The 23423-nt window shown below is 34.5% G+C and overlaps 1 protein-coding gene across 1 annotated transcript in view; it reads right to left on the bottom strand.

Annotated features, from left to right (window-relative positions):
* The window catches only part of LOC150100357 (uncharacterized), a 109846-nt gene that overhangs the window by 12247 nt on the left and 74176 nt on the right, over nucleotides 1-23423 (bottom strand). The window contains exons 8-9 of the mRNA XM_090402932.1: nucleotides 10848-10916; nucleotides 8046-8186 (exon numbers count right to left, since the gene is read on the bottom strand). Of these exons, the coding sequence (XP_090259058.1) occupies nucleotides 8046-8186; nucleotides 10848-10916 (210 nt within the window). The remainder of the gene's footprint in view (nucleotides 1-8045; nucleotides 8187-10847; nucleotides 10917-23423) is intronic.

Raw genomic sequence — 23423 nt, 5'->3', positions numbered from 1 at the left:
GACAAGCACTGCACCTGGACCACAGGCTCTACTATAGTATATCTTTACATCAAAGGGACAACAGAGATAAACTAAGTTCCCTCCTGAAATGACACACAATCAGAACTATACACAAACCTCTAAACAAAATTTTTATCTACCTAAGAAAAATCGAGGATCACTTTGGTCAGGTGAAAAGAACACAAAAAATACATCGGGAATGGAGAACCAAAAAGTGAACTATCTCAACATGCCATGGAGGCTAGAAAGTCAGGGTGCTTTAGAAATCTATGATCCAAATTGGAAAGACTTTTCCTGGAAGCACACAAATTCTATGAAACCCGGTTAACTGCAACAGAACAGACGGCATGATGCTAAGCAGATTTTGGTGCATTGCTCTATATAACATCAGCATTAGCAACAGGAATCGCCATGAAGAGTGCCACTGTTGCCTTCCATGCACATGGCAATGTCCTTGTTATCCACATCATTTTAGTTTTTCTATCTTCACTGATTGCATAGTGTTAAATTGCCTCTGATAATGCCAGCTTAAGTTAGAAAAACATCGGCTGCAAATAATTAATTTAAGCTAATAAATTATTTGTTTACATTCCAGTGTCCAAGTAATTTTGTGTTCCATAAACATCGGCATGAATAACAGAAACATACATGAAAATTTAAACATTGAAACTCAAATTTTTTGTATTCAGGCAATGGATATGGCATAACAACTACGATGAACAATTACAGCAAATGTCTTTTTTCACAGAACATAATTATTATGGATTCCAGATAATATATTCCAAAGCAATTACCAATTTCAATTAAATTTAATATTAAATAAAAAGGATAAAAAGGGGTGCTTAAGGGTCAAAGCTATATAACTGAGAGGAGCCCTCCACATAGGCTTAAAGGAATACAGAGAACTGACCAGGGCTTCTGCCCTAATGTCCAATCCTCATCTTCTCATGGTGCACCCTGTTAGGTATCTACCTGAATACTGAACGAACGAGGATGGGCTGCTAATTTGGGATTTAGCCGACCAAATTACTTTCTTACTGGCTTAAACCAAAATACAAAATTATGGTACAACATGACAGAATTCCATGCAGACTGGGGCATTGCCCGGTTAAACAAGGCCCCCGTTGTTTTCCCCAGGGAACCAGGCCGAACAGCGAAAAGTCAGCTACTGGAAGAAATGTGAAAACAAACCCCAACTCAACATCACCAGAGTTAAAGATCGGTATTATCAATATAAGAAGCTGGAATGGCAAAGAAATAGACCTAGATGAGGAATTAGATAAGTACCAGATTCGACATAATAGGGGTGACTGAAACAAAAAAGACAAAAACTGGCGAGATCTTTCTGAGCAATAAATACAAAATGTTATATTCAGGCAATGATAATCAAGGAAAAGAAGGAGTAGCCATAGTATTCAACACCAAATACGAGGCTCATCTTCTTGAATGGCAGGCAGTCTCAAGTAGAGTGATTTGGGCAAATATCAGAATGGGGAACTGGACAATGAGACTTATTTGTGCCTATGGTCCCACAGATGGTTCTACTAAGGTAGCAGTGGAGGAATTTTTTTGAGGCTTTAGAGAAAGCAATTGACACAATAAAAAAAGGAAAAGTTGGTCCTTGTTTGAGATTTAAATAGCAGAGTAGGAAATTATTGTCAGATATACAAAAATATTTTGGGAAAATTTGGAGAAAAGAGCAAAACTAATAATAATGGCAAATACCTGTTGGATTTCTGCTCAGGACATGGATTAGTTATAACTAACACCATATTCCAACATAAAAATGTACACAAATTCACATGAAGAGAAGGGGCAAGGAATTAAGAAGTTTCATTGATTATGTTATTGTAGATAGTGATGTTTTCTCCCTGGTGCAGGACACCAGAGTGTACAGAGGATTTGAAATTGGAAGTGATCACTATTTAGTCTCGAGCAGGATAAAATTGAATTTCATATCGAAAAGAATAACATGCAAGAAAGTTTTAAAGCGAATAAAAGATGAGCAGCTCTCAGATGTGAACTGTAGACTAAAATACACAAACATTATTTAAGACAAAATGAAAGAGTTTGAGAAAAAGGAACCAAACCTTGGAGATTTAGTGGCAAACCTTGAAGAAAACACTAATTGATTCAGCCAGAGAGGCATGTGGTGAGGTTGTCTGCAAGAATAGAAAAGTCAGAACCCCATAGTGGACACAGGAAGTTAAAGAAGAAAGCATATCAAAAGTTCCTGGCAAATAAGTCAGTTTGTGCTCTTAGAGAATACAGAGAGAGAGACAAATGTAAGAAAGCTAAAAACCGTGTAAAACTAACTAGACAAAAGTCATGGGAAGACTTTGGTAAGAACATAGAAAATAAATATCAAGAGGGATGACAAGATATTCTGAAGGTTGTTGAAAAAGCTCAGAAATGGAGGAAAGAGTGTTGTAAAAGGAATAAAGATGATAAAGGTGACATGAAAACTGGAGAAAAAGATATCCTTGAAGTATGGAGTAATTACTTCGAAAAATTGCTAAATGAAACAAGCAGTGATAGCACTGTGGTAAAAAACACTCAACAGGCAAACATATCCATACTTGAAGTAGAAACAGCCACCAAAGGTTTGAAATGTGGAAAGGCAGCAGGAATAGATGATATTAGACCAAAAATACTGAAGTATGGAAATAAGTCTTACAGTGGCTGCACTGCATAGTCCAGAAGGTCTGGACAGAAGGACGAATTCTCGATGATTGGAGTAGAGCTCTCATAGTACCCATATAAAAAGGGAAATAAAACTGAATGTGAGAATTATAGAGGTTTTTCCCTACTGAGTGTTCCTGGTAAGATTTATGCAAGTATACTTGAGAAACGGTTGAGAAGAATTGTGGAAGAAAAGAGTGGCGAAGAACAAGCTGGGTACAGGCCAAATACCTGTCAGGATCAGATCTTCACTTTACGACAAATAGTGGAGAAATCATGGGAATATAACAAAGATCTGTATTTAAGTTTTGTAGATTTGGAAAAGGCATATGACAAGGTGCCAAGACAGAAGTTATTCAATACGTGACAGTTATGTGGTGTTAATGAGGCATTATATCAAGCAATACTTAGTCTTTATTTGAGTTATAAATCAGCTGTCAGAATTGAAGGAAGTACAGGAAGATGGTTTGATGTTAAATCTGGTGTCAGACAAGGATGTACATTATCCCTTCTGTTATTCATTATTTATATGGATCACATTATGAAGAAAAGTGGTATTAAACATGATATCAAAATTCGAGATGTTAATGTCAGCTCTCTGCTTTATGCAGACGATGTATACTTGTAAATAAATCTGCTACAAATCTGCAAGATTCCCTGACTAAATTGAATAACTGTTGTAATAGATATGGTATGAAGGTCAGCAATAACAAGACAAAGATAATGAAAATAGGCAGAAGCATTGAAAATGTCAACTGCATTGTGAATGGAGAACCTGTGGAACAAGTAAAACATTTCAGCTACTTAGTCACGATTTTTAGTGAAGATGGTAAATTAAATATGGAAAGAAACAACTGAATCAACAAAGCTGGTATGGTAGGGAGTCAACTGAATAAATTTATATGGAATAAGAGAGAAATTAGTCAGAGCACTAAATTAGCTGTATATACAACGCAGTGTTGAAACTAGTTTTAACTTATGGATCTGAGAGCTGGGTCAGAAGTAAAACACTTGACCAAAGACTAGAGACTGCAGATATGAGAGTCCTCAAAAAGATTAGGGGCACAAACAGATGGCATCAATGGCAATATCATATTAAAAACGAGGATATTAGGGAAGAACTTGACATTGTCAGCATCCAGGAATGCATTAGCAGAGCTAATCTCAGGTGGTATAGGCATTTAAACAGAATGGGTGAGGAAAGATTAGCAAAACAAATGTTCTCCGCCAGGTTGGCAGGAAAACAACCAAGATACAGGTGGATTGATACGGTGAAAAGTGCCTTAGATGATAGGAATATAAGATCTGATAATGTTGGAGTCTTGATAAGTAACAGACTGATTTGGAGGAAAATTGTAGATAGGAAGTTAGTAATGATGTAAATTTTTCATGTAGCTATCATATCCTGTAAACCCCTCGAGGGTACATGGCAGGAATTTGATGCTGATAAAAAGGATATCGTAAATGTAATAAATCTGAAGGATTTTTTTACCATATCATATTTTACAATGCAAAATAATGCTTTTGCATATCACTAATATAGGTGATTCTCGAAGATGAGATCATTCAGTTCAATGTGAAGAACTTCCTTATTATTAAAGATATAATTATATAGCAAATTATCATCATCATCATCAGATTCCTGCCATGTACCCTCAAGGGGTGTACAGGATATGACAGTACTACATGAAAAAATTACATCATTACTAACTTCCTATCTACAATTTTCCTCCAAATCAGTCTGTTACTTGTCAAGACTCCAACATTATCAGATCTTACATTTCTATCGTCTAAGGCACTTTGTACCGTATCAATCCACCTATATCTTGGTCTTCCTCTGGGTCGTTTTCCTGCCAAACTGGCAGAGAACACTTGTTTTGCTAATCTTTCCTCTCCCATTCTATTTAAGTGACCATACCATCTGAGATTAGCTCTGCTAATGCATTCCTGGATGATGACAATGTCAAGTTCTTTCCTAATATCCTCATTTTTAATATAATATTGCCATTGATGCCATCTGTTCACGCCTCTAATCTTTCTCAGGACTCTCATATCTGCGGTCTCTAGTCTTTGGTCAAGTGTTTTACTTCTGACCCAGCTCTCAGATCCATAAGTCAAAATTGGTTTGAACACAGTCTTGTATACAGCTAATTTAGTGTTCCGACTAATTTCTTTCTTATTCCATATGAATTTATTCAATTGACTTCCCACGATACCAGCTTTGCTGATTCTGTTGTCTATTTCTATATTTAGTTTACCATCTTCAGTAAAAATTGTGCCTAAGTAGCTGAAATGTTTTACTTGTTCCACAGGTTCTACATTCACAACACAATTGACATTTTCAATGATTCTGCCTATTTTCATTGTCTTTGTCTTTTTATTGCTGACCTTCATACCATATCTATTACAACAGCTATTCAATTTAGTCAGAGAATCAGAGACTAGTAGCGGATTTATTTAGAAGTATAACATCATCCGCATAAAGCAAAGAGCTGACATTAACATCTCCAATTTTGATATCAGGTTTAATACCACATTCCTTCATAATGTGATCCATATAGATAATGAATAACAGAGGGGATAATGTACATCCATGTCTCACACCAGATTTAACATTAAACCATCTTCCTGTACTTCCTTCAATTCTAACTGCTGACTCACAACTCAAATAAAGACTAAGTATTGCTTTATATAATGCCCCATTGACACCATATAACTGCAGCGTATTGAATAGCTTCTCTCTTGGCACCTTGTCATATGCCTTTTCCAAATCGACAAAACTTAAATACAGATCTTTGTTATATTCCCATGCTTTCTCGACTATTTGTCGTAATGTGAAGATCTGATCCTGACAGCCTCTATTTGGCCTGAATCCAGCTTGTTCTTCACCAAGCTTTTCTTCCACAATTCTTCTCAACCGTTTCTCAAGTATACTTGCATAGATCTTGCCAGGAACACTCAGTAGGGAAATACCTCTGTAATTCTCACATTCAGTTTTATTTCCCTTTTTATATATGGGTACTATGAGAGCTCTACTCCAATCATCGGGAATTCGTCCCTCTGTCCAGGCTTTCTGAACTATGCGGTGCAGCCGCTGTAAGACTTTTAAACCACCATACTTCAGCATTTCTGGTCGAATATCATCTACTCCTGCTGCCTTTCCACATTTCAAGCCTTTGATGGCTTTTTCTACTTCAAGTATGGATATGTATTCCTGACTGCATGTCTGGTCAGTGTTTTTTTATCACTGTGCTGTCATCACTGCTCGTTTCATTTAGCAGTTTTTCAAAGTAATTACTCCATACTTCAAGGATATCTTTTTCTCCTGTTTTCATTTCACCTTTATCATCTCTAATTCCTTTTACAGCACTCTTTCCTCCATTCCTAAGCTTCTTCAACAACCTCCAGAATATTTTGCCACCTTCTTGATATTTATTTTCTATATTCTTGCCAAAGTCCTCCCATGACTTTCGTTTAGCTAGTTTTACACACTGTTTAGCTTTCTTACATTTGTCTCTGTATTCTGTAAGAGTAAAAGCTGACTTATTTGCCAGGAACTTTTGATATGCTTTCTTCTTTTCCTTCACTGCCTCTTTAACTTCCTGTGTCCACCAGGGAGTTCTGATTTTTTTATCCTTGCACACAACCTCACCACATGCCTCTCTGGCAGAATCAATCAATGTTTCCTTCAGAGTTTGCCACTGAATCTCCAAGGTTTGATTCCTGTTCTCAAACTCTTTCATTTTCTTTTCAATAATATTTCTGTATTTTAGTCTCTACAGTTCACATCTGAGAGCTGCTCAACTTTTATTCGCTTTAAAACTTTCTTACATGTTATTCTTTTCAATATGAAATTCAATTTTATCCTGCTCAAGACTAAATAGTGATCACTTCCAATTTCAAATCCTCTGTACACTCTGGTGTCCTGCACCAGGGAGAAAACATCACCATCAACAATAACATAGTCAATGAGACTTTTCTTATTCCTAGCCTCTTCTCTCCATGTGAATTTGTGCACATTTTTATGTTGGAACATGGTGTTAGTAATAACCAGTCCATGTCCTGAGCAGAAATCCAACAGATATTTGCCATTATTATTAGCTTTGCTCTTTTCTCCAAATTTTCCCATAATATTTTTGTATGTCTCACAATCATTTCCTACTCTACTATTTAGATCCCCAACAAGGACCAACTTTTCCTTTTTCGTTGTGTCAGTTGCTTTTTCTAAAGCCTCAAAAAATTCCTCCACTTCTACCTTAGTAGAACCTTCTGTGGGACCATAGGCACAAATAAGTCTCATTGTCCAGTTCCCCATTCTCATATTTGCCCACATTACTCTACTTGAGACTGACTGCCATTCAAGAAGATTAGCCTCGTATTTTGTGTTGAATACTATGGCTACTCCTTCTTTTCCTTGATTGTCATTGCCTGAATATAACATTTTGTATTTATTGCTCAGAAAGATCTCACCAGTTTTGGTCTTTTTTGTTTCAGTCACCCCTATTATGTCGATCTGGTACTTATCTAATTCCTCAGCTAGCTCCATTTCTTTGCCATTCAGGCTTCTTACGTTGATAGTACCGATCTTTAACTCTGGTGATGTTGAGTTGGAGTTTGTTTTCAGATTTGTTCCAGTAGCTGACTTTTCGCTGTTCGCCCTGGTTCCCTGGCAAAAACAACGGGGGCCTTGTTTAACCGGGCGACGCCCCAGCCGGCATGAAATTTTGTCATGTTGTACCATCATTTTTTATTTTGGTTTAACCAATAAGAATACAATTTGGTCGGCTAAATCCCAAATTGCCAGCCCATCCTCGTTCGTTCAGTATCAAAGTAGATACCCAACAGGGTGCACCACGAGAAGGTGAGGATTGGACATTAGGTCAGAAGCCCTGGTCGGTTCTCCGCATTCCTTTAAAGGCTATGTGGAGGTCTCCTCTCAGTTATACAGCTTTGACCCTTAAGCATCCCCTTATTATTTATATATAGCAAATTATATATATATAGCAAATTATTTATATCTTTAATAATAAGGAAGTCAAGTCCATGCCACAGTGGAATTTGCCCTACAGCTTACAGGTTGGGCAGCAAAGATAATCTTACTCAACCAAAAATAGAAAATTCAAACCATTTAGACCACACTTGGAAAAATGGGGAAGGAGGGAAGGAATGCAACATTTGCTATGTGATTACTATTTGCTATTTTTTTTTAAATTTATCATGTGCTTTACATAGATAGCTACATCCTAAAAGCAATATATGTTTCAATTTTTCTGTTTTTTGTAGTTACTAAAAACTCAAGTACAAATCTAGTTTGAGTTATCCTAAATAAATTGTACAGGCAATTCAAATGATATAATATTTACCTCTTTTGTTTTCTTAAAATAGAAGCCAGCATTACCCCAATAATCTTGACCTCGCTGATAATTTAGCAATCCTAACAGATACCACGTCTCTACCACTTCATCATTTTCTTCTATAAGGCCATCTAAAACTTCTGCTGCTTCCTGTAAATAGCAGAAAAGAATAGATGCATGAGTAGGTCTGTATGCACATGAATTTTAATGGAAAAACTTATTTAAATGATAATTTAAAGTGTTTTCCAATAAACACACTGAACCGAAATTTGAGAGACTTGCTAATTTCTCATTACAGTGATACAAGAGTGAAGTTGATAACTATTTTGCCATTCTAAATCTGAAATAAGTTGCAAACTGCTGTATTTTATGAGAAATAAGAAATTTCAAATGTTACTCTAAGTGATAAAATGAGATGCCTGTGATACATGGAGAAAAATCAACATAAGTTGTGCATTCTTTATTTTGTAAGACAGTAGAAAATAAGTTACCAACTAATACATCCATTCCATTCTATAGTGGAATTTGACCTACAACTTATAGGTTGGGAAGCAAAGATACTCTTAATCGACCAATCAGACCAGCAAATGGATGTGTGTGTGTGGGGGGGGGTATTCTTTATATGCTGCTTGGAAAGAAATCAAGAGATACTATAGTGTGAGAAACAAACAGTAGTGATCAATGGGAATTTGGACCATACTTTGTGTAGGCATGTAATGAGATCCTAGACTGTTGTTGACCTCACCTGATGCTCCACTTCATCCCACAAATGTTTATAAATACTACTTCATTCATGATGCTAATGAAATTTTTCAGAAAATAGCCAAAATTAATAAGTCCAGTATATCAAACTGAGATATAGTCATTACAGTATGCAATGTCTCGTAAACAATGCTGCATCATGTAGCAAATGAGCATTAATGATAACAATACTGGAGATTTAACAAATTGAAATGCTAAGTAAACCTCTTAAAAAAATTAGCTTCAAATACTGAGATTCTACTGTAAAATAGAAAATAAATTATAAGGAATTGCCTTTTTTTGATATTAGACATAAGATTAATAAGCTTAGACAAAGAACTCATAAAGCTAGTATAACAATTTAATTTTTTATTAATGAAAGTCACACACAAAAATGGCAGAACATGATGAAAATCAAACTTGAAGGGGAAGGAGGGGCAAAAGATATTTTACTAAACCTTATAAAAACCTGACAAAACAGACCTTAATTTGAATAAAAGTAAAGAGGGTTTGTTAATTTTTAGATTCTTTATTAACAAAGATTGTGTGTGTATATACAGTAGTCCCCCTTTATCCATGGGTTTGCTTTCCACAGTTTCAGTTACCTGCAGTCAATCCTGGTCCAAAAATATTAAATGAAAAATTCTAGAAATAAACAATTCATAAGTTTTAAAGTAGGGTGATGAAATCTCACATCGCCCCCCCCCCCAGGACATGAATCATCCCTTTGTCCAGTATATCCACGCTGTACTGTATACACTACCTGGCTGTTAGTCACTTAGTAGCAATCACGGTTATCAGATTGACTGTTCCAGTAACACAGTGCTTGTGTTCAAGTAATCCTTATTTTAATTAATATTGGCCCAAAGTGCAAGACTAGTGATGCTGGCAATTCAGATATGCAAAACAGAAGGCATAAAGTGCTTCTTTTAAGTGAAAAGGTGGAAGTTCTCAACTTCCACCTTTTCACTTAAAGAAATGAGAAATTTTCTTTTCACTAAAAGAAATGAGAAAAAAAAAAATCATATGCTGAGGTTGCTAAGATTCCATTCACATAAATTTTATTACAGTATACTGTTATAATTATTCTATTTTATTATTAGGAACTTGAACATAGTTTGTTCAAGGAATCCACAAAATACAGCCATTCATTCCTCATATTTTTCCTTATTTCTTAAAGGGAATATTTCCAACTCTCCCCTATATTCTTCCATTCATTCCATTTTTATGTCTCTTTCCACATATATCTTCTCTCTCTAGCTTATGTCCATCAGTTGTTCATTGTCATATCACACTCAAATGTATGCTATATTCTCTCAACTGCGACTTCATGAAATGACATTGCTAGAGCCAGATATCACAAACAGCAAAGAGAAGTTTCTTCGGTAATGATGGACTGGATATGTTTGTTTGCAGTATGACGAAGTTTCTTTTCCACTTGATTATTTCAGGATAAAAAACGTCTACAGGTATTTTAATTCTAATGACATAGAAAGGCATGCATATCTTGCTGATATTCTTCATGCTGCTGAACAATAAGCTGTTTCCACCAATGACATAGTAATGAGGTGAAGTTAGGCTTAACAGCCTCATTACTCACCCATTAATAGTGAAACTACAAGTACTGCTGATATCATATTCTTCTTAAAGTAAAATATTGTTTTAATATAATTTTATCAACATAATGATATTTTTTTGATGTGTGTATATAATGATATGTGCTTTGAATTATGGGATACTAAGGCAAGTGATGTGAAGTCATTAGCTTCTATATATAAGTTGCCATGTGCTAAAAATACTGCAGGTGTAAACTTTGCTTGCTTGCACATGGATATAGGATTAAACCAAGAATACAATTTCTTGGCATCTTTAATTTATGTAATGATATTTTTATACATCTTTAATTTCATTTTCAATTATCTAAACTAACAATAATATCTTTCATAAACAAAATCATATTAAGATATTTAAATATCTTAACAATTTACTTTATTATACTTAACAAAAAAAAATGCAATTAACTTGGAACCATAAAAATATAGTTCATCAAAAGATGTTTTAAGAACTTACATCATACATTTCAGCTTCTATAAGTAACTTGCTGCAATTTATCCGACTTTCATAACTGAGAGAACATGTCTATATAAAGAATAACAAAATAAAATATTTTACTCATAAGATATTGAAATATTTGTAAATAAGTTACAACATGGGCATATAGTAAGAAATCTAACTTTTTCCAATCTAAGTTGTGTTGTGAAATTTGTTTCACGATAATGACAATTAGACATTTTATAGAAACATGTTGGTAGATATAATCATACCTTTAAAAAAGCAGTTTAACACTTGAAAGGGAAAGTAGAATTTATTAACAACTCCTTTATTTTGCTCACTGTAACATGAGCATCATTTATGATGCTCATGTTATATTGGGAGAGAGCAAAAAGTGGTTACAACATTCGAAATATTAACACAAAAATGAGTCAGCATGTGTCTCATATAACTGAAACAGAAACAACATTATTAAAGTTCTGGGGAACCAGACCAGGTATAGTTGTAAAAACTCAAAATGAAAAAATAAATAAATAAAAACAAGATAAATGTATATATACATGAGGGTGGTCTGAAAACTTCTCGGCCTCGACCATAGATGGCAACACTATTGGCAAGATTTTTTTTTTCTAAGTTGGTACATCTGCCATAAGCATCCATGTGAAATTGCAAGTCATTCTATCAAGTAGTTTGTTTTATACAGCTGTCTGAAGCAAAAGTGTTGGCTGTATCCCTTGAAATGGATAAAATTGAGTATCGTGTTATAAAATTCTTTGTAAAAAAAGGTTTAATGCCAAAAGAAATTCATTCAAAGTTCATAAAATTTTATGGGTACGCTTCTTCTTCGTTTTCGACAATTAAGAAATGGGCTGCCGAGTTTAAACATGGCCGTACCAGCCTTGAAGATGATCCATGTGAAGGATGTCCAAAAAGTGCAACACGAGAAATCATTGATCAAGTGCACGATATGGTATTGGATGACTGATGAGTCAAAGTGAGTGAAATTGCTGAGACCATAGGCATTTCAAAAGAATGTGTAGGATATATTTTGCACAAAGAATTGCATATGAAAAAGCTTTGCACAAGATGGGTGGCGCAGTTGCTCCCAGCAAATCAAAAATGAACTCGCATGAAAATCTCTGAACAGTGATTGGAGAGTTTTAACAAGAATAAAACTGATTTTGTGCATCAATTTATTACTATGGATGAGACTTGGATTCACCATTACACAACAGAATCCAGACAGCATTCAAAACGGTGGACAGAAGCTGGTTGTTCAGTGCCAAAGAAGACAAAGTCAGTTGCATCAGTAGGAAAGGTCATGGCATACGTGTTTTGGGATGCTAAAGGCATTTTGTTTATTAATTATCTTGAAAAGAGTAAAACAATAACCGGAGAATATTATTCGGATCTTTTAACCAGACTAGACGAAAAAATTAATGAAAAAAGACTCTGTTTGCAAAAGAAAAAATCATCTTTCATCAGGACAATGCACCTGCCCACAAGTGTTTTGGTGATGGGAAAATTAAGGAATCTGCACTATGAAATGTTGGAATATGCACCATATTCCGACGATTTGGCTCCCTCTGACTTCTATCTCTTCCCAAAACTAAAACTCTTCCTCGCTGGTCAGCGTTTTTTTTGTTCAAATCAAGAAGTGATTGCAGCTATAGAGGGATATTTAGCAGATCTTACTGAGAACTACTACAGGTATGGGATAATGGTGCTGGAGCATCAGTAGAATAAATGTATTAGTCTTAAGGGAGATTATGTTGAAAAATAAAATAATTTTGAAATCATAAATTCGTTTTTTCATTGTTAGGCCGAGAACTTTTCAGACCACCCCCACACACACACAACAAAAAATAAAATATTCATGAACAAGCTATGGAGTGCTTAAGGATCAAAGCGGTATAATGAAGAGGAGGAGACCTCCACATAGCCTTTAAAAAAATACAAAGAACCGACCAGGACTTCTGACCTGGTCGGTTCTGGGTTCAATCCTCACCTTCATGCGGTGCAACCTGTTATGTATCTACTTGAATACTAAACAAATGAGGGTCGGATGGCAATTTGGGATTTAGCCGACCAAATTGCATTCTTACTGGCTTAAACTACAATATAAAATGATGGTACAACATAACAGAATTTCATGCCAGGTCGGAGCGTCACCTAGTTAAACAATGCCCCCATTTGTTTTTGCCAGGAAACCAGGGAGAAAGCAAAAAGTCAGCTACTGAAAGAAATCCTCAAACACATCCGAACTCAACATCACTGGAGTTCCAGATCGGCACTATCAACATAAGAAGCATGAATTTCAAAGATATAGAGCTAGTTGAGGAATTAGATAAGTACCAGATCAACATGATATGGGTTACTGAAACAAAAAAGACAAAAACTGGTGAGATATTTCTGAGCAATAAATAGAAAATGTTTTTATTAAGGCAATGACAATCAGGGAAAAGAAGGAGTAGCTATAATATCCAACACTAAATACGAGGCTAACCTTCTTGAATGGAAGGTTCTATTCAGGCAATATCAAGAAGAGTGATTTAGGAAAATATCAGAATGGGAAACTGGACAATGAAGCATTTGTGTCTATGTTCCCAGAAGGTTCTACTAAGGTAGAAGTGGAGAATTTTTTGCAGCTTTAGAGAAAGCAACTGACACAATGAAAAAGGAAAAGTTGGTCTTTGTTGGTGATCTAAACCTTAATAAAAGAGCAAAACTAATAAAAATGGCAAACAGCTGCTGGATTTCTACTCAGGACTATAATATCCAACACTAAATACGAGGCTAACCTTCTTGAATGGAAGGTTCTATTCAGGCAATATCAAGAAGAGTGATTTAGGAAAATATCAGAATGGGAAACTGGACAATGAAGCATTTGTGTCTATGTTCCCAGAAGGTTCTACTAAGGTAGAAGTGGAGAATTTTTTGCAGCTTTAGAGAAAGCAACTGACACAATGAAAAAGGAAAAGTTGGTCTTTGTTGGTGATCTAAACCTTAATAAAAGAGCAAAACTAATAAAAATGGCAAACAGCTGCTGGATTTCTACTCAGGACCCTGACTGTTATTACTAACACAATGTTCCAAAATAAAAATGTGTACAAATTCACATGGAGAGAAGAGGCAAGGAAACGGAAAAATCTCGTTGACTATGTTATTGTTGATAGTGATGTTTTTTCACTGGTGCAGAACACTAAAATGTACAGAGGATTTGAAAGCAGAAGTGATCACCATTTAGTTTTAAGCAGGATAAAATTGAATTTCATATTGAAAAGAAGAACATGCAAGAAATTTTTAAAGTAAATAAAAGTTGAGCAGCTCTCAGATGTGAACTGTATACTATAATTCATAAACATTATTCGAGAAAAAACGAGAGTTTGAGAACAGGAACCAAACCTTGAAGAAAACACTGATTGATTTAGCCAGAGAGGCATGTGGTGAGGTTGTCTGCAAGGATAGAAAAATCAAAACTCCATGATGGACACAGGAAGTTAAAGACGCAGTGAAGGAAAAGAAGGAAGCATATCAAAAGTTGCTGGCAAATAAGTCAGCTTGTCCTCTTCGAGAATACAGAGACAAATGTAAGAACATGGAAAATAGATATCAAGAATATTGCAATATATTCTGGAGGCTGTTGAAAAAGTTCAGAAATGGAGGAAAGAGTGATGTAAAAGGAATTACAGATGATAAAGGTGACATGAAAACTGGTGAAAAAGATATCCTTATGTATGGAGTAATTACTTGGAAAAATTGCTAAATGAAACAAGCAGTGACAGCACAGTAGTAAAAAATCACTCAACAGGCATAGTATCAGAAATACATATCCATACTTAAAGTAGAAAAAGCCACCAAAAGCCTGAAATGTGGAAAGGCAGTGGGAGTAGATGATATAGATGACCAGAAATACTCAAGTACGGAGTGTCTTGCAGTGGCTGCCCTGCATAGTCCAGGAAGTCTGGATAGGTTTCAGCTGAAACAGTTGAGAAAGATTGTGGAAGGGAAGCTTGGTGAAGAACAAGCTGGATTAAGTCCAAACAGAGGCTGTTAGGATTTTAACTTTACAACAAAAAGCTGAGAAATCACGGGAATATAACAAAGATCTGTATATATATATATATAGTTTTGTAGATCTGGAAAAGGCATCTGACAAGGTGTCAAGAGAAAAGCTATTCAAAATGCTACAGTTGTATGGTGTCAATGGGGCACTATATCAAGCAATACTTAGTGTTTATTTGAGTTGTAAGTCAGTTAGAATTGAAGGATGTACATTATGCCCTCTCTTATTCATTATCTATATGGATCACATTATGAAAGAAAGTGGTATTAAACATGATATTAAAATTGGAGGTGTTAATCTCAGCTGTTTGCTTTATGCGGATGATGTTATACTTCTAAATAAATCCACTACAAGTCCGCAAGATTCTCTGACTAAATTGAATAACTGTTGTAATAGACATGGTATGAAGGTCAGCAATAAAAAGACAAAGACAATGAAAATAGGCAGAAACACTGAAAATATCAACTGCATTGTGAATGGAGAGCCTATAGAACACTTCAGCTACTTAGGCACGATTTTTAGTGAAGATGGTAAATTAAATATGGAAACAGACAACAGAATCAACAAATCTGGATGGTAGGAAGTCAATTGAATAAATTTATATGGAATAAGAGAGAAATTAGTCAAAACATTAAATTTTAACTGTATACAAGACAGTGTTCAAACTAGTTTTAGCTTATGAATCTGAGAACTGGGTTAGAAATAAAACACTTGACCAAAAACTAGAGACCACAGATATGACAGTTATGAGAAAGATTAGAGGCATGAACATATAGCATCAATGGTAATATCATATTGAAAAATGAGGATATTAGGAAAGAGCTTAACATTGTTGGCATCTAGGAATGTGTTAGCAAAGCTAATGTTAGGTGGTATGGTCACTTAAACTGAATGGGAGCAGAAAGATTAGCAAAACTTGGCAGGAAAAAGCCTCAGAGGAAGACCAAGATATAGGTGAACTGATACAGTAAAATACAGTATCTTAGAAGAAATAAATATAAGGTCTGATAATGTTGGAGTCTTGACAGGTAACAGATTGATTTGGAGGGAGACTGTAGATAGGAAGTTAGTAATGATGTAAGTTTTTCATGTAGTACTATCTTATCCTGTATACCCCCCCCCCCCCTTGAGGGTACATGTCAAGAATTTAATGATAATAGCAATTTATGGTTAATTACTTCCTAAAACTGGGAGAGTGTTTCACTCATTTCTAGGAACAGGCAATCAAATTCAATCCTACAGAAGTTCAACATTGTTCATCGTTGTGTGATACCAATGAACTCTGTGTCTAGAGTTGATGGAATTAGAAGCAAGGTTTGAACCCCCTTGATTATAGAAATCTTCTGTAATTTTGGTGTTCTTCAATTCTGATCTTCAAATGGTATTTGAAGATCAGAATTGAAGAACACCAAAATTTTGTGTTTTCCAAACACAAAATTTTTGCTATTTTTGCTATGAAGAACACCAAAATTTTGTGTTTTCCAAACACCAAAACTTTGCTTCACCAGTCTGTGAAAATAGCAAAGATGACATGAACAGGGTACCTGATAGATACCAGGTAAGGATAGTAGAGACAAAGTATCTTTAGTAAATTCTAGGAAAGAAGATAACTTTTGTGATTGTTTAATAAATTCCAATTTTCCTTAAATGTATTAAACTGTTTTTTAAAAGTATGAATAAGATAATGACAGTAATGATAACCAAATGAAAATTTATACATGGTTCTTGGATAATTTTTTTTTTGTCAAATTAACTGATAACCAAAATGAATATAGTGAGTATCAACATTATGATTAGAAACTATATTACATGCAGAGGAACAGCTGACTGATTGCAATGAGTGAAAAAAAATGTTTTCAAGAAAACTGATACATTTAACAGCATTTGAAAAACAACTTTTCTTATCATCTTCAAAGTGATACCATTTTACAACTTTGCATTGGATTTATCACAATGCAAAGTTGTGATAAATTAATAAGTCATTTGAAAAAAATAAAAAAATAAACACAACAAACTGAATTTACAAAAGTGTGTGTGCGCACATGCATGGTAAGGTAATGATTTTTGAAATTAGTAACACATCAGTCAGCAATTTAATAGTTCAAAAATTATTCTCTCTCACACTTATATGAGAGAGTGTGTGTGTGTGAGAGAGAGAGAGAGTCAGTGAGTTTCTTGGAATCAAGGAAGTATTTTATATATATCATATATAAATCCCAACAACTTGCATTAATAAGTCAGAAAAAAATTATATATCTGTGTGTATGTATGTATATACATAAGGGACTGCAAGATATACCTGTCCATGCTAAGCATATCTGGTTCCACATAATAAGTACTTATTAAACAGAATTTATTCATCCTATAAAATGAATTACTCAGTATATTGTAGTGCAACATTTATTTAACAATAGAGTTAAATTAGTAAGAAAATTAAAATGCATAAAATACAAAAATATTAGTTGAATGAATTGAAACCATCTCCTAGCAATTAAGTCAGTCTTCAAAAAAACTGTTTCTATAAACATTTTAATCATCTTCAAAGTGATACCATTTTACAACTTTGCATTGGATTTATCACAATGCAAAGTTGTGATAAATTAATAAGTCATTTGAAAAAAATAAAAAAAATAAACCCAACAAAGATTTTTAAGATTTGATATTTGAAGATTAATGATGAGGGGGACATGAAAATTTGTATGCTGCACACATTGCTCAATTTTTCTTATATGGGATCAACAGTCTAGAGGTAGGAGATCAATAGTTAAAAAGATTGTTTAAATATTTTTAATCAGTCATATTATGTGCATTAAAATTTTCTGCATACTTTGATCTTGTCGATATTTTAACAGTGGCACATCTTTACATACATATGGATTTATTTTTATTATTTTTTCTCATCTTCAATAAACATAAAAGAAAATTAATTATCCTTTTTATTGACAGCTATATGGCTGGTGGTTGTAGCTATATGCTACCACACTAGGGGAGGATGTTTATGAGCAAGGTGGTTTCCCATTGTCTTCCTTGCCGTACTATATCCTATGAATGTATCCTGTGTGTTCATAGGGCCGGTTTGCCTGATTGTAGGATGAAAACCCCAGTTTATTGGGTTTATCATCCCATTTCAGCTGATGGAAAAGGTTATTGACAGGTTATTTGTAAATAATTAAGAATATATGACTATTCAAAAAACAGTCTGGCAATATTTTTAAATTATACTGGATAACAATATAGGTTTAAATGCAAATTGTGATAAAATTTTTACATATAATTTACTATATTTTAAGATGTTCATCATCATCATCAAATTCCTGCCATGTACCCTCAAGGGGGGTGTACAGGATATGATAGTACAACATGAAAAAAATTACATCATTACACTCCCATCTATAATTTTCCTCCAAATCAGTCTGTTACTTATCAAGACTCCACCATTATTAGATCTTATATTTCTATCATCTAAGGCACTTTGTACCCGTATCAACCCACCTATATCTTGGTCTTCTCTGGGTCGTTTTGCTGCCAACCCGGCAGAGAACACTTGTTTTGCTAATCTTTCCTCGCCCATTCTGTTTAAGTGACCATACCACCTGAGATTAGTTCTGCTAATGCATTCCTAGATGCTGACAATGTCAAATTCTTTCCTAATATCCTAATTTTTAATATGATATTGCCATTGATGCCATCTGTTCACGCTTCTAATCTTTCTCAGGACTCTCATATCTGCGGTCTCTAGTCTTTGGTCAAGTGTTTTACTTCTGACCCAGCTCTCAGATCCATAAGTTAAAACTGGTTTGAACACTGTCTTGTATACAGCTAATTTAGTGTTTCGACTAATTTCTCTCTTATTCCATAAGGATTTATTCAATTGACTTCCCACCATACCAGCTTTGCTGATTCTGTTGTCTATTTCTATATTTAATTTACCATCTTCAGTAAAAATCGTGCTTAAGTAGCTGAAATGTTTTACTTGTTCCACAGGTTCTCCATTCACAACACAGTTGACATTTTCAATGATTCTGCTTATTTTCATTGTCTTTGTATTTTTATTGCTGACCTTCATACCATATCTATTAAAACAGCTTTTCAATTTAGTCCGAGAATCTTGCAGACTTGTAGCAGATTTATTTAGAAGTATAACATCATCTGCATAAAGCAAAGAGCTAACATTAACATCTCCAATTTTGATATCATGTTTAATACCATTTTCCTTCATAATGCGATCCATATAGATAATGAATAACAGAGGAGATAATGTACATCCTTGTCTCACGCTAGATTTAATATTAAACCATCTTCCTGAACTTCCTTCAATTCTAACTGCTGACTTACAACACAAATAAAGACTATAATGCCCCATTGACACCATATAACTGCAGCATATTGAATAGCTTCTCTCTTGGCACCTTGTAATATGCCTTTTCCAAATCGACAAAACTTAAATACAGATCTTTGTTATGTTCCCATGCTTTCTCGACTATTTGTCGTAAAGTGAAGATCTGATCCTGACAGCTTCTATTTGGCCTGAATCCAGCTTGTTCTTCACCAAGCTTTTCTTCCACAATTCTTCTCAACCGTTTCTCAAGTATACTTGCATAGATCTTGCCAGGAACACTCAGTAGGAAAAGTTGGTCCCCGTTGGAGATCTAAATAAGAGTAGGAAATGATTGTGAGACATAGAAAAATATTTTGGGAAAATGGAGAAAAGAGCAAAGCTAATAATAATGACAAATATCTGTTGGATTTCTGCTCAGGACATGGACTGGTTATTACTAACACATTGTTCCAACATAAAAATGTGCACAAATTCACATGGAGAGAAGAGGCTAGGAATAAGAAAAGTCTCATTGACTATGTTATTGTTGATAGTGATGTTTTCTCCCTGGTGCAGGGCACCAGAGTGTACAGAGGATTTGAAATTGGAAGTGATCACTATTTAGTCTTGAGCAGGATAAAATTGAATTTCATACTGAAAAGAGTAACATGTAAGGAAGTTTTAAAGAGAATAAAAGTTGAGCAGCTCTCAGATGTGAACTGTAGACTAAAATACACAAACATTATTCAAGAAAAAATGAAAGAGTTTGAGAGCAGGAATCAAACCTTGGAGATTCAGTGGCAAACTCTGAAGAAAACATTGATTGATTCTGCCAGAGAGGCATGTGGTGTGGTTGTCTGCAAGGATAAAAAAATCAGAACTCCCTGGTGGACACAGGAAGTTAAAGAGGCAGTGAAGGTAAAGAAGAAAGCATATCAAAAGTTCCTGTCAAATAAGTCAGCTTGTGCTCTTAGAGAATACAGAGACAAATGCAAGAGTGCTAAATACTTGAAAATAAATATCAAGAAGGTGGCAAAATATTCTGGAGGTTGATGAAGAAGCTTAGGAATGGAGGAAAGAGTGCTGTAGAAGGAGTTAGAGATGATAAAGGTGACATGAAAATGGGAGAAAAAGATATCTTTGAAGTATGGAGTAATTATGTTGATAAACTGCTAAATGAAACAAGCAGTGATGACAGTACAGTGGTAAAAAACATTGACCAGGCATGCAGTCAGGAATACATATCCATACTTGAAGTAGAAAAAGCCATCAAAGGCTTGAAATGTGGAAAGGCAGCAGGAATAGATGATATTTGACCAGAAATGCTGAAGTATGGTGGGATAAGAGTCTTACAGTGGCAGCACCGCATAGTTCAGAAAGCCTGGACAGAGGGACGAATTCCCGATGATTGGAGTAGAGCTCTCATAGTACCCATATATAAAAAGGGAAATAAATCTGAATGTGAGAATTACAGAGTATTTTAAGATATTTAGTATGCATAAAAACTATAATTTTTAATCACATAAAGCAATCAGTAAAGCTTATTTGGTTTTACTGAAACATGATAATTAGTCCCACAAAAAGGTAACAGATATTATTTTTTAAAAAAAGTAATTGCTTCCCATTGTCATCTGTCAGTGGAAATGGTTTTAAATATTTAATGAGTTTGCCACATGTGCAAACAAAGTGAAAAACAAGACTTCTGAAAGTTTGTGATGAAAGAAAGGAAAGTAGAATAGAAATACGTTCTCAAAGGGTAAATCTGTGCAGTCACTGCTGATCAGTTGACTTCCATGGTAAATGATCCATTCATCAAACTAGTATGTTATTACATGAATGATGAATGGGAATTGAAAACTTACACGACACTAAAAAAGCAATTGACAGAACAAATGCTAATATTGTACATGACTTTTAGTATTATGCAAATAGAAACTAGAAGTTTGTACCAATATTCACCAATATTTGTACCTGATATACGGTCGTTATATACTACTGAAATGTGCGATTCACAGAAGAGCAAAGATCATCAATGGAACAACATATAGCATTTGTTCTCTATAAAGTCTGTTTTTGATATTTACCAAATTCAAAGGTTAGCCAAGAGCAAGAAAATTCACAGAACACTTTATAGTACAGAATTTGTTAATGTTTAGTATGTTTGAACCTATTATTCATCTGAGAACATATCACTTCTTTTACTTTTCTAACAAGAGAACTATCATCAACTGTACTCTTGAAATGTACAGTCACTTATCCAAATATAATGAGATAGACTGTGGAAGGATATGCTTGTTTTTCTGCAAAGATTTAATAGTTTCCTATTCATCATTATTAAGAAGCATGTGTTTATCTGCTGGTTTGGTTACTCTTACATCCAGGATAACATTTGTAACAGTCCTTCTTTATTCATGTGCCTTGAAATCATTCTTCAGTTACAACTTAGGACAAGAACTGAATCTAATCAAGACTGTCCTACAAAATGAAACTGCACTTACATGCTTTCAGTTTGTAATTTGTAACTAAAGATTAAAGATACAAACAAAACAAATTAGAAGTTTTATTGTTTCAATGCTTACATTACTGTAAGAGAAGGCAAAGTAGAAATATGAATATTTCTACTTTGCCTTCTCTTACAGTAATGTACCATTAAAAAAAAAAAATTTGGTTTCATTCACTCTTCTGTGCATCCTTATTTCTCCTGATTAACAGTAGAGGCATGAACTATGTGTAAATGATGAGCACATTTAAAAAGGGAAAGAAGAGGTGTGAAGTGAAAAACATTCGAGACAAATGAATTACTTAAAATTTACAGCTGTAGTATTATATGCCCAATAACTTGCTATGGAGCAGAACAAATTATATCAGACCACCAGATGTTTTTGTAAAACACAGGAGGATTCATTTTTATTCACTAAGGAAATAAATGGATTTTTATTCATTATGTCTATGCTTTCAAAAGACTGGAATGAAAATAACCATATACAATGACCCCTCCCACACACACATAGACAGACAGACACTATACTGAAGATACAAACAAAACAAATTAGAAGTTTTATTGTAGCATTAAATATAACACAATATCCTAATAAAACTATTTTAAAATAACTGATAAGGGAAGTTTATTCTAAGAATTTTCTATGATCTCACATCTTGTCTATTCTTTTATCCAAAAAAGAAAGGATTTCAGTTTTCACAATTTATTTCCAAGAAAAGCCATGTCAATCCTTTGATCTTCCCATTATTCCCTGGAAATTGCATGGGGTTAAAAGGCAGAAATAAGAAATCACAAAACACAATGCAAAATCTGCATTTGGAAACCTGCTAATACACGACACACTTTCTGATAGAAAAACATGCGATATCATAATACAATTTTTTTTTGTAAATAAAATTAAAAAATGAATATAATTATTTTATAAAAGTAACAATTGTTACTGTAGTGATGACTGTAGGAAAGATAAAAACAGTAACTGGATCCCTCTGTTTAACATTGTGTTTATCACTAATGTACAAAAAATTTTTTTCTTCTCAAGGAGTTTTCATCCTTCTATCCTTTCTCAAAGCAACTTATTTAAAAAAAAAAAAAATATTCAGTTGCTTGTCCAACTAGGCCAGCAACTGAATATTTTTAGTGGCTTGCACAACAAGGTGCAAGCCACCAAGGGCATGGATGCTTATGATTGTCTTTAGGTGGGAGATGAACTTCGTCACATTATGAGCCCATGAATTCCACTTCAGAGGCATGGATATGACTTGAAAAAGTTCTGTTTGGTCTCTAGAACAGGGTTTCTGGGGTGTACAAATATATAAAATTAATAAAGGGAGGGGGAAATCCTTAGCCCACCCACTGCATGAATGTTTATAAAACCTTTAGGTGGATTACATAAAACCTTTCGGGTGAGAGCCACAAAAAGATAAAAATATATCACATTAATTCATAATGCTGGTGTGTGTGTGTGTGTGTGTGGCACAGAAAGTAAGGTCCATTCAGAATTTCTTCTTCTTCCTTTCCAGGCTTATGGGCCAAGTGGCCTGTTCCAGACTCAATTACATCTTTTTAAGGGTCTTCCTCTGCATCGAGTACCTTTTGGGTGGTCCCATCAGAATTTACCACAAAATAAGATAAAGGAGAAGGGTTGCATATGAATGGTAGCATAGAATGACTCATTAGCTAGCTGTTAATCAATCTACTTTCATCATGTTA

The sequence above is a fragment of the Typopeltis vanoorti genome, chromosome 13 (genome assembly GCF_054136105.1).
Source record: "Typopeltis vanoorti isolate ZY-2024b chromosome 13, IOZ_Tvanoo_1.0, whole genome shotgun sequence".
Taxonomy (NCBI): domain Eukaryota; kingdom Metazoa; phylum Arthropoda; class Arachnida; order Uropygi; family Thelyphonidae; genus Typopeltis; species Typopeltis vanoorti.
The sequence above is the reverse complement of the archived record's forward strand: the minus strand, read 5'-3'. Positions and strand labels throughout refer to the sequence as shown.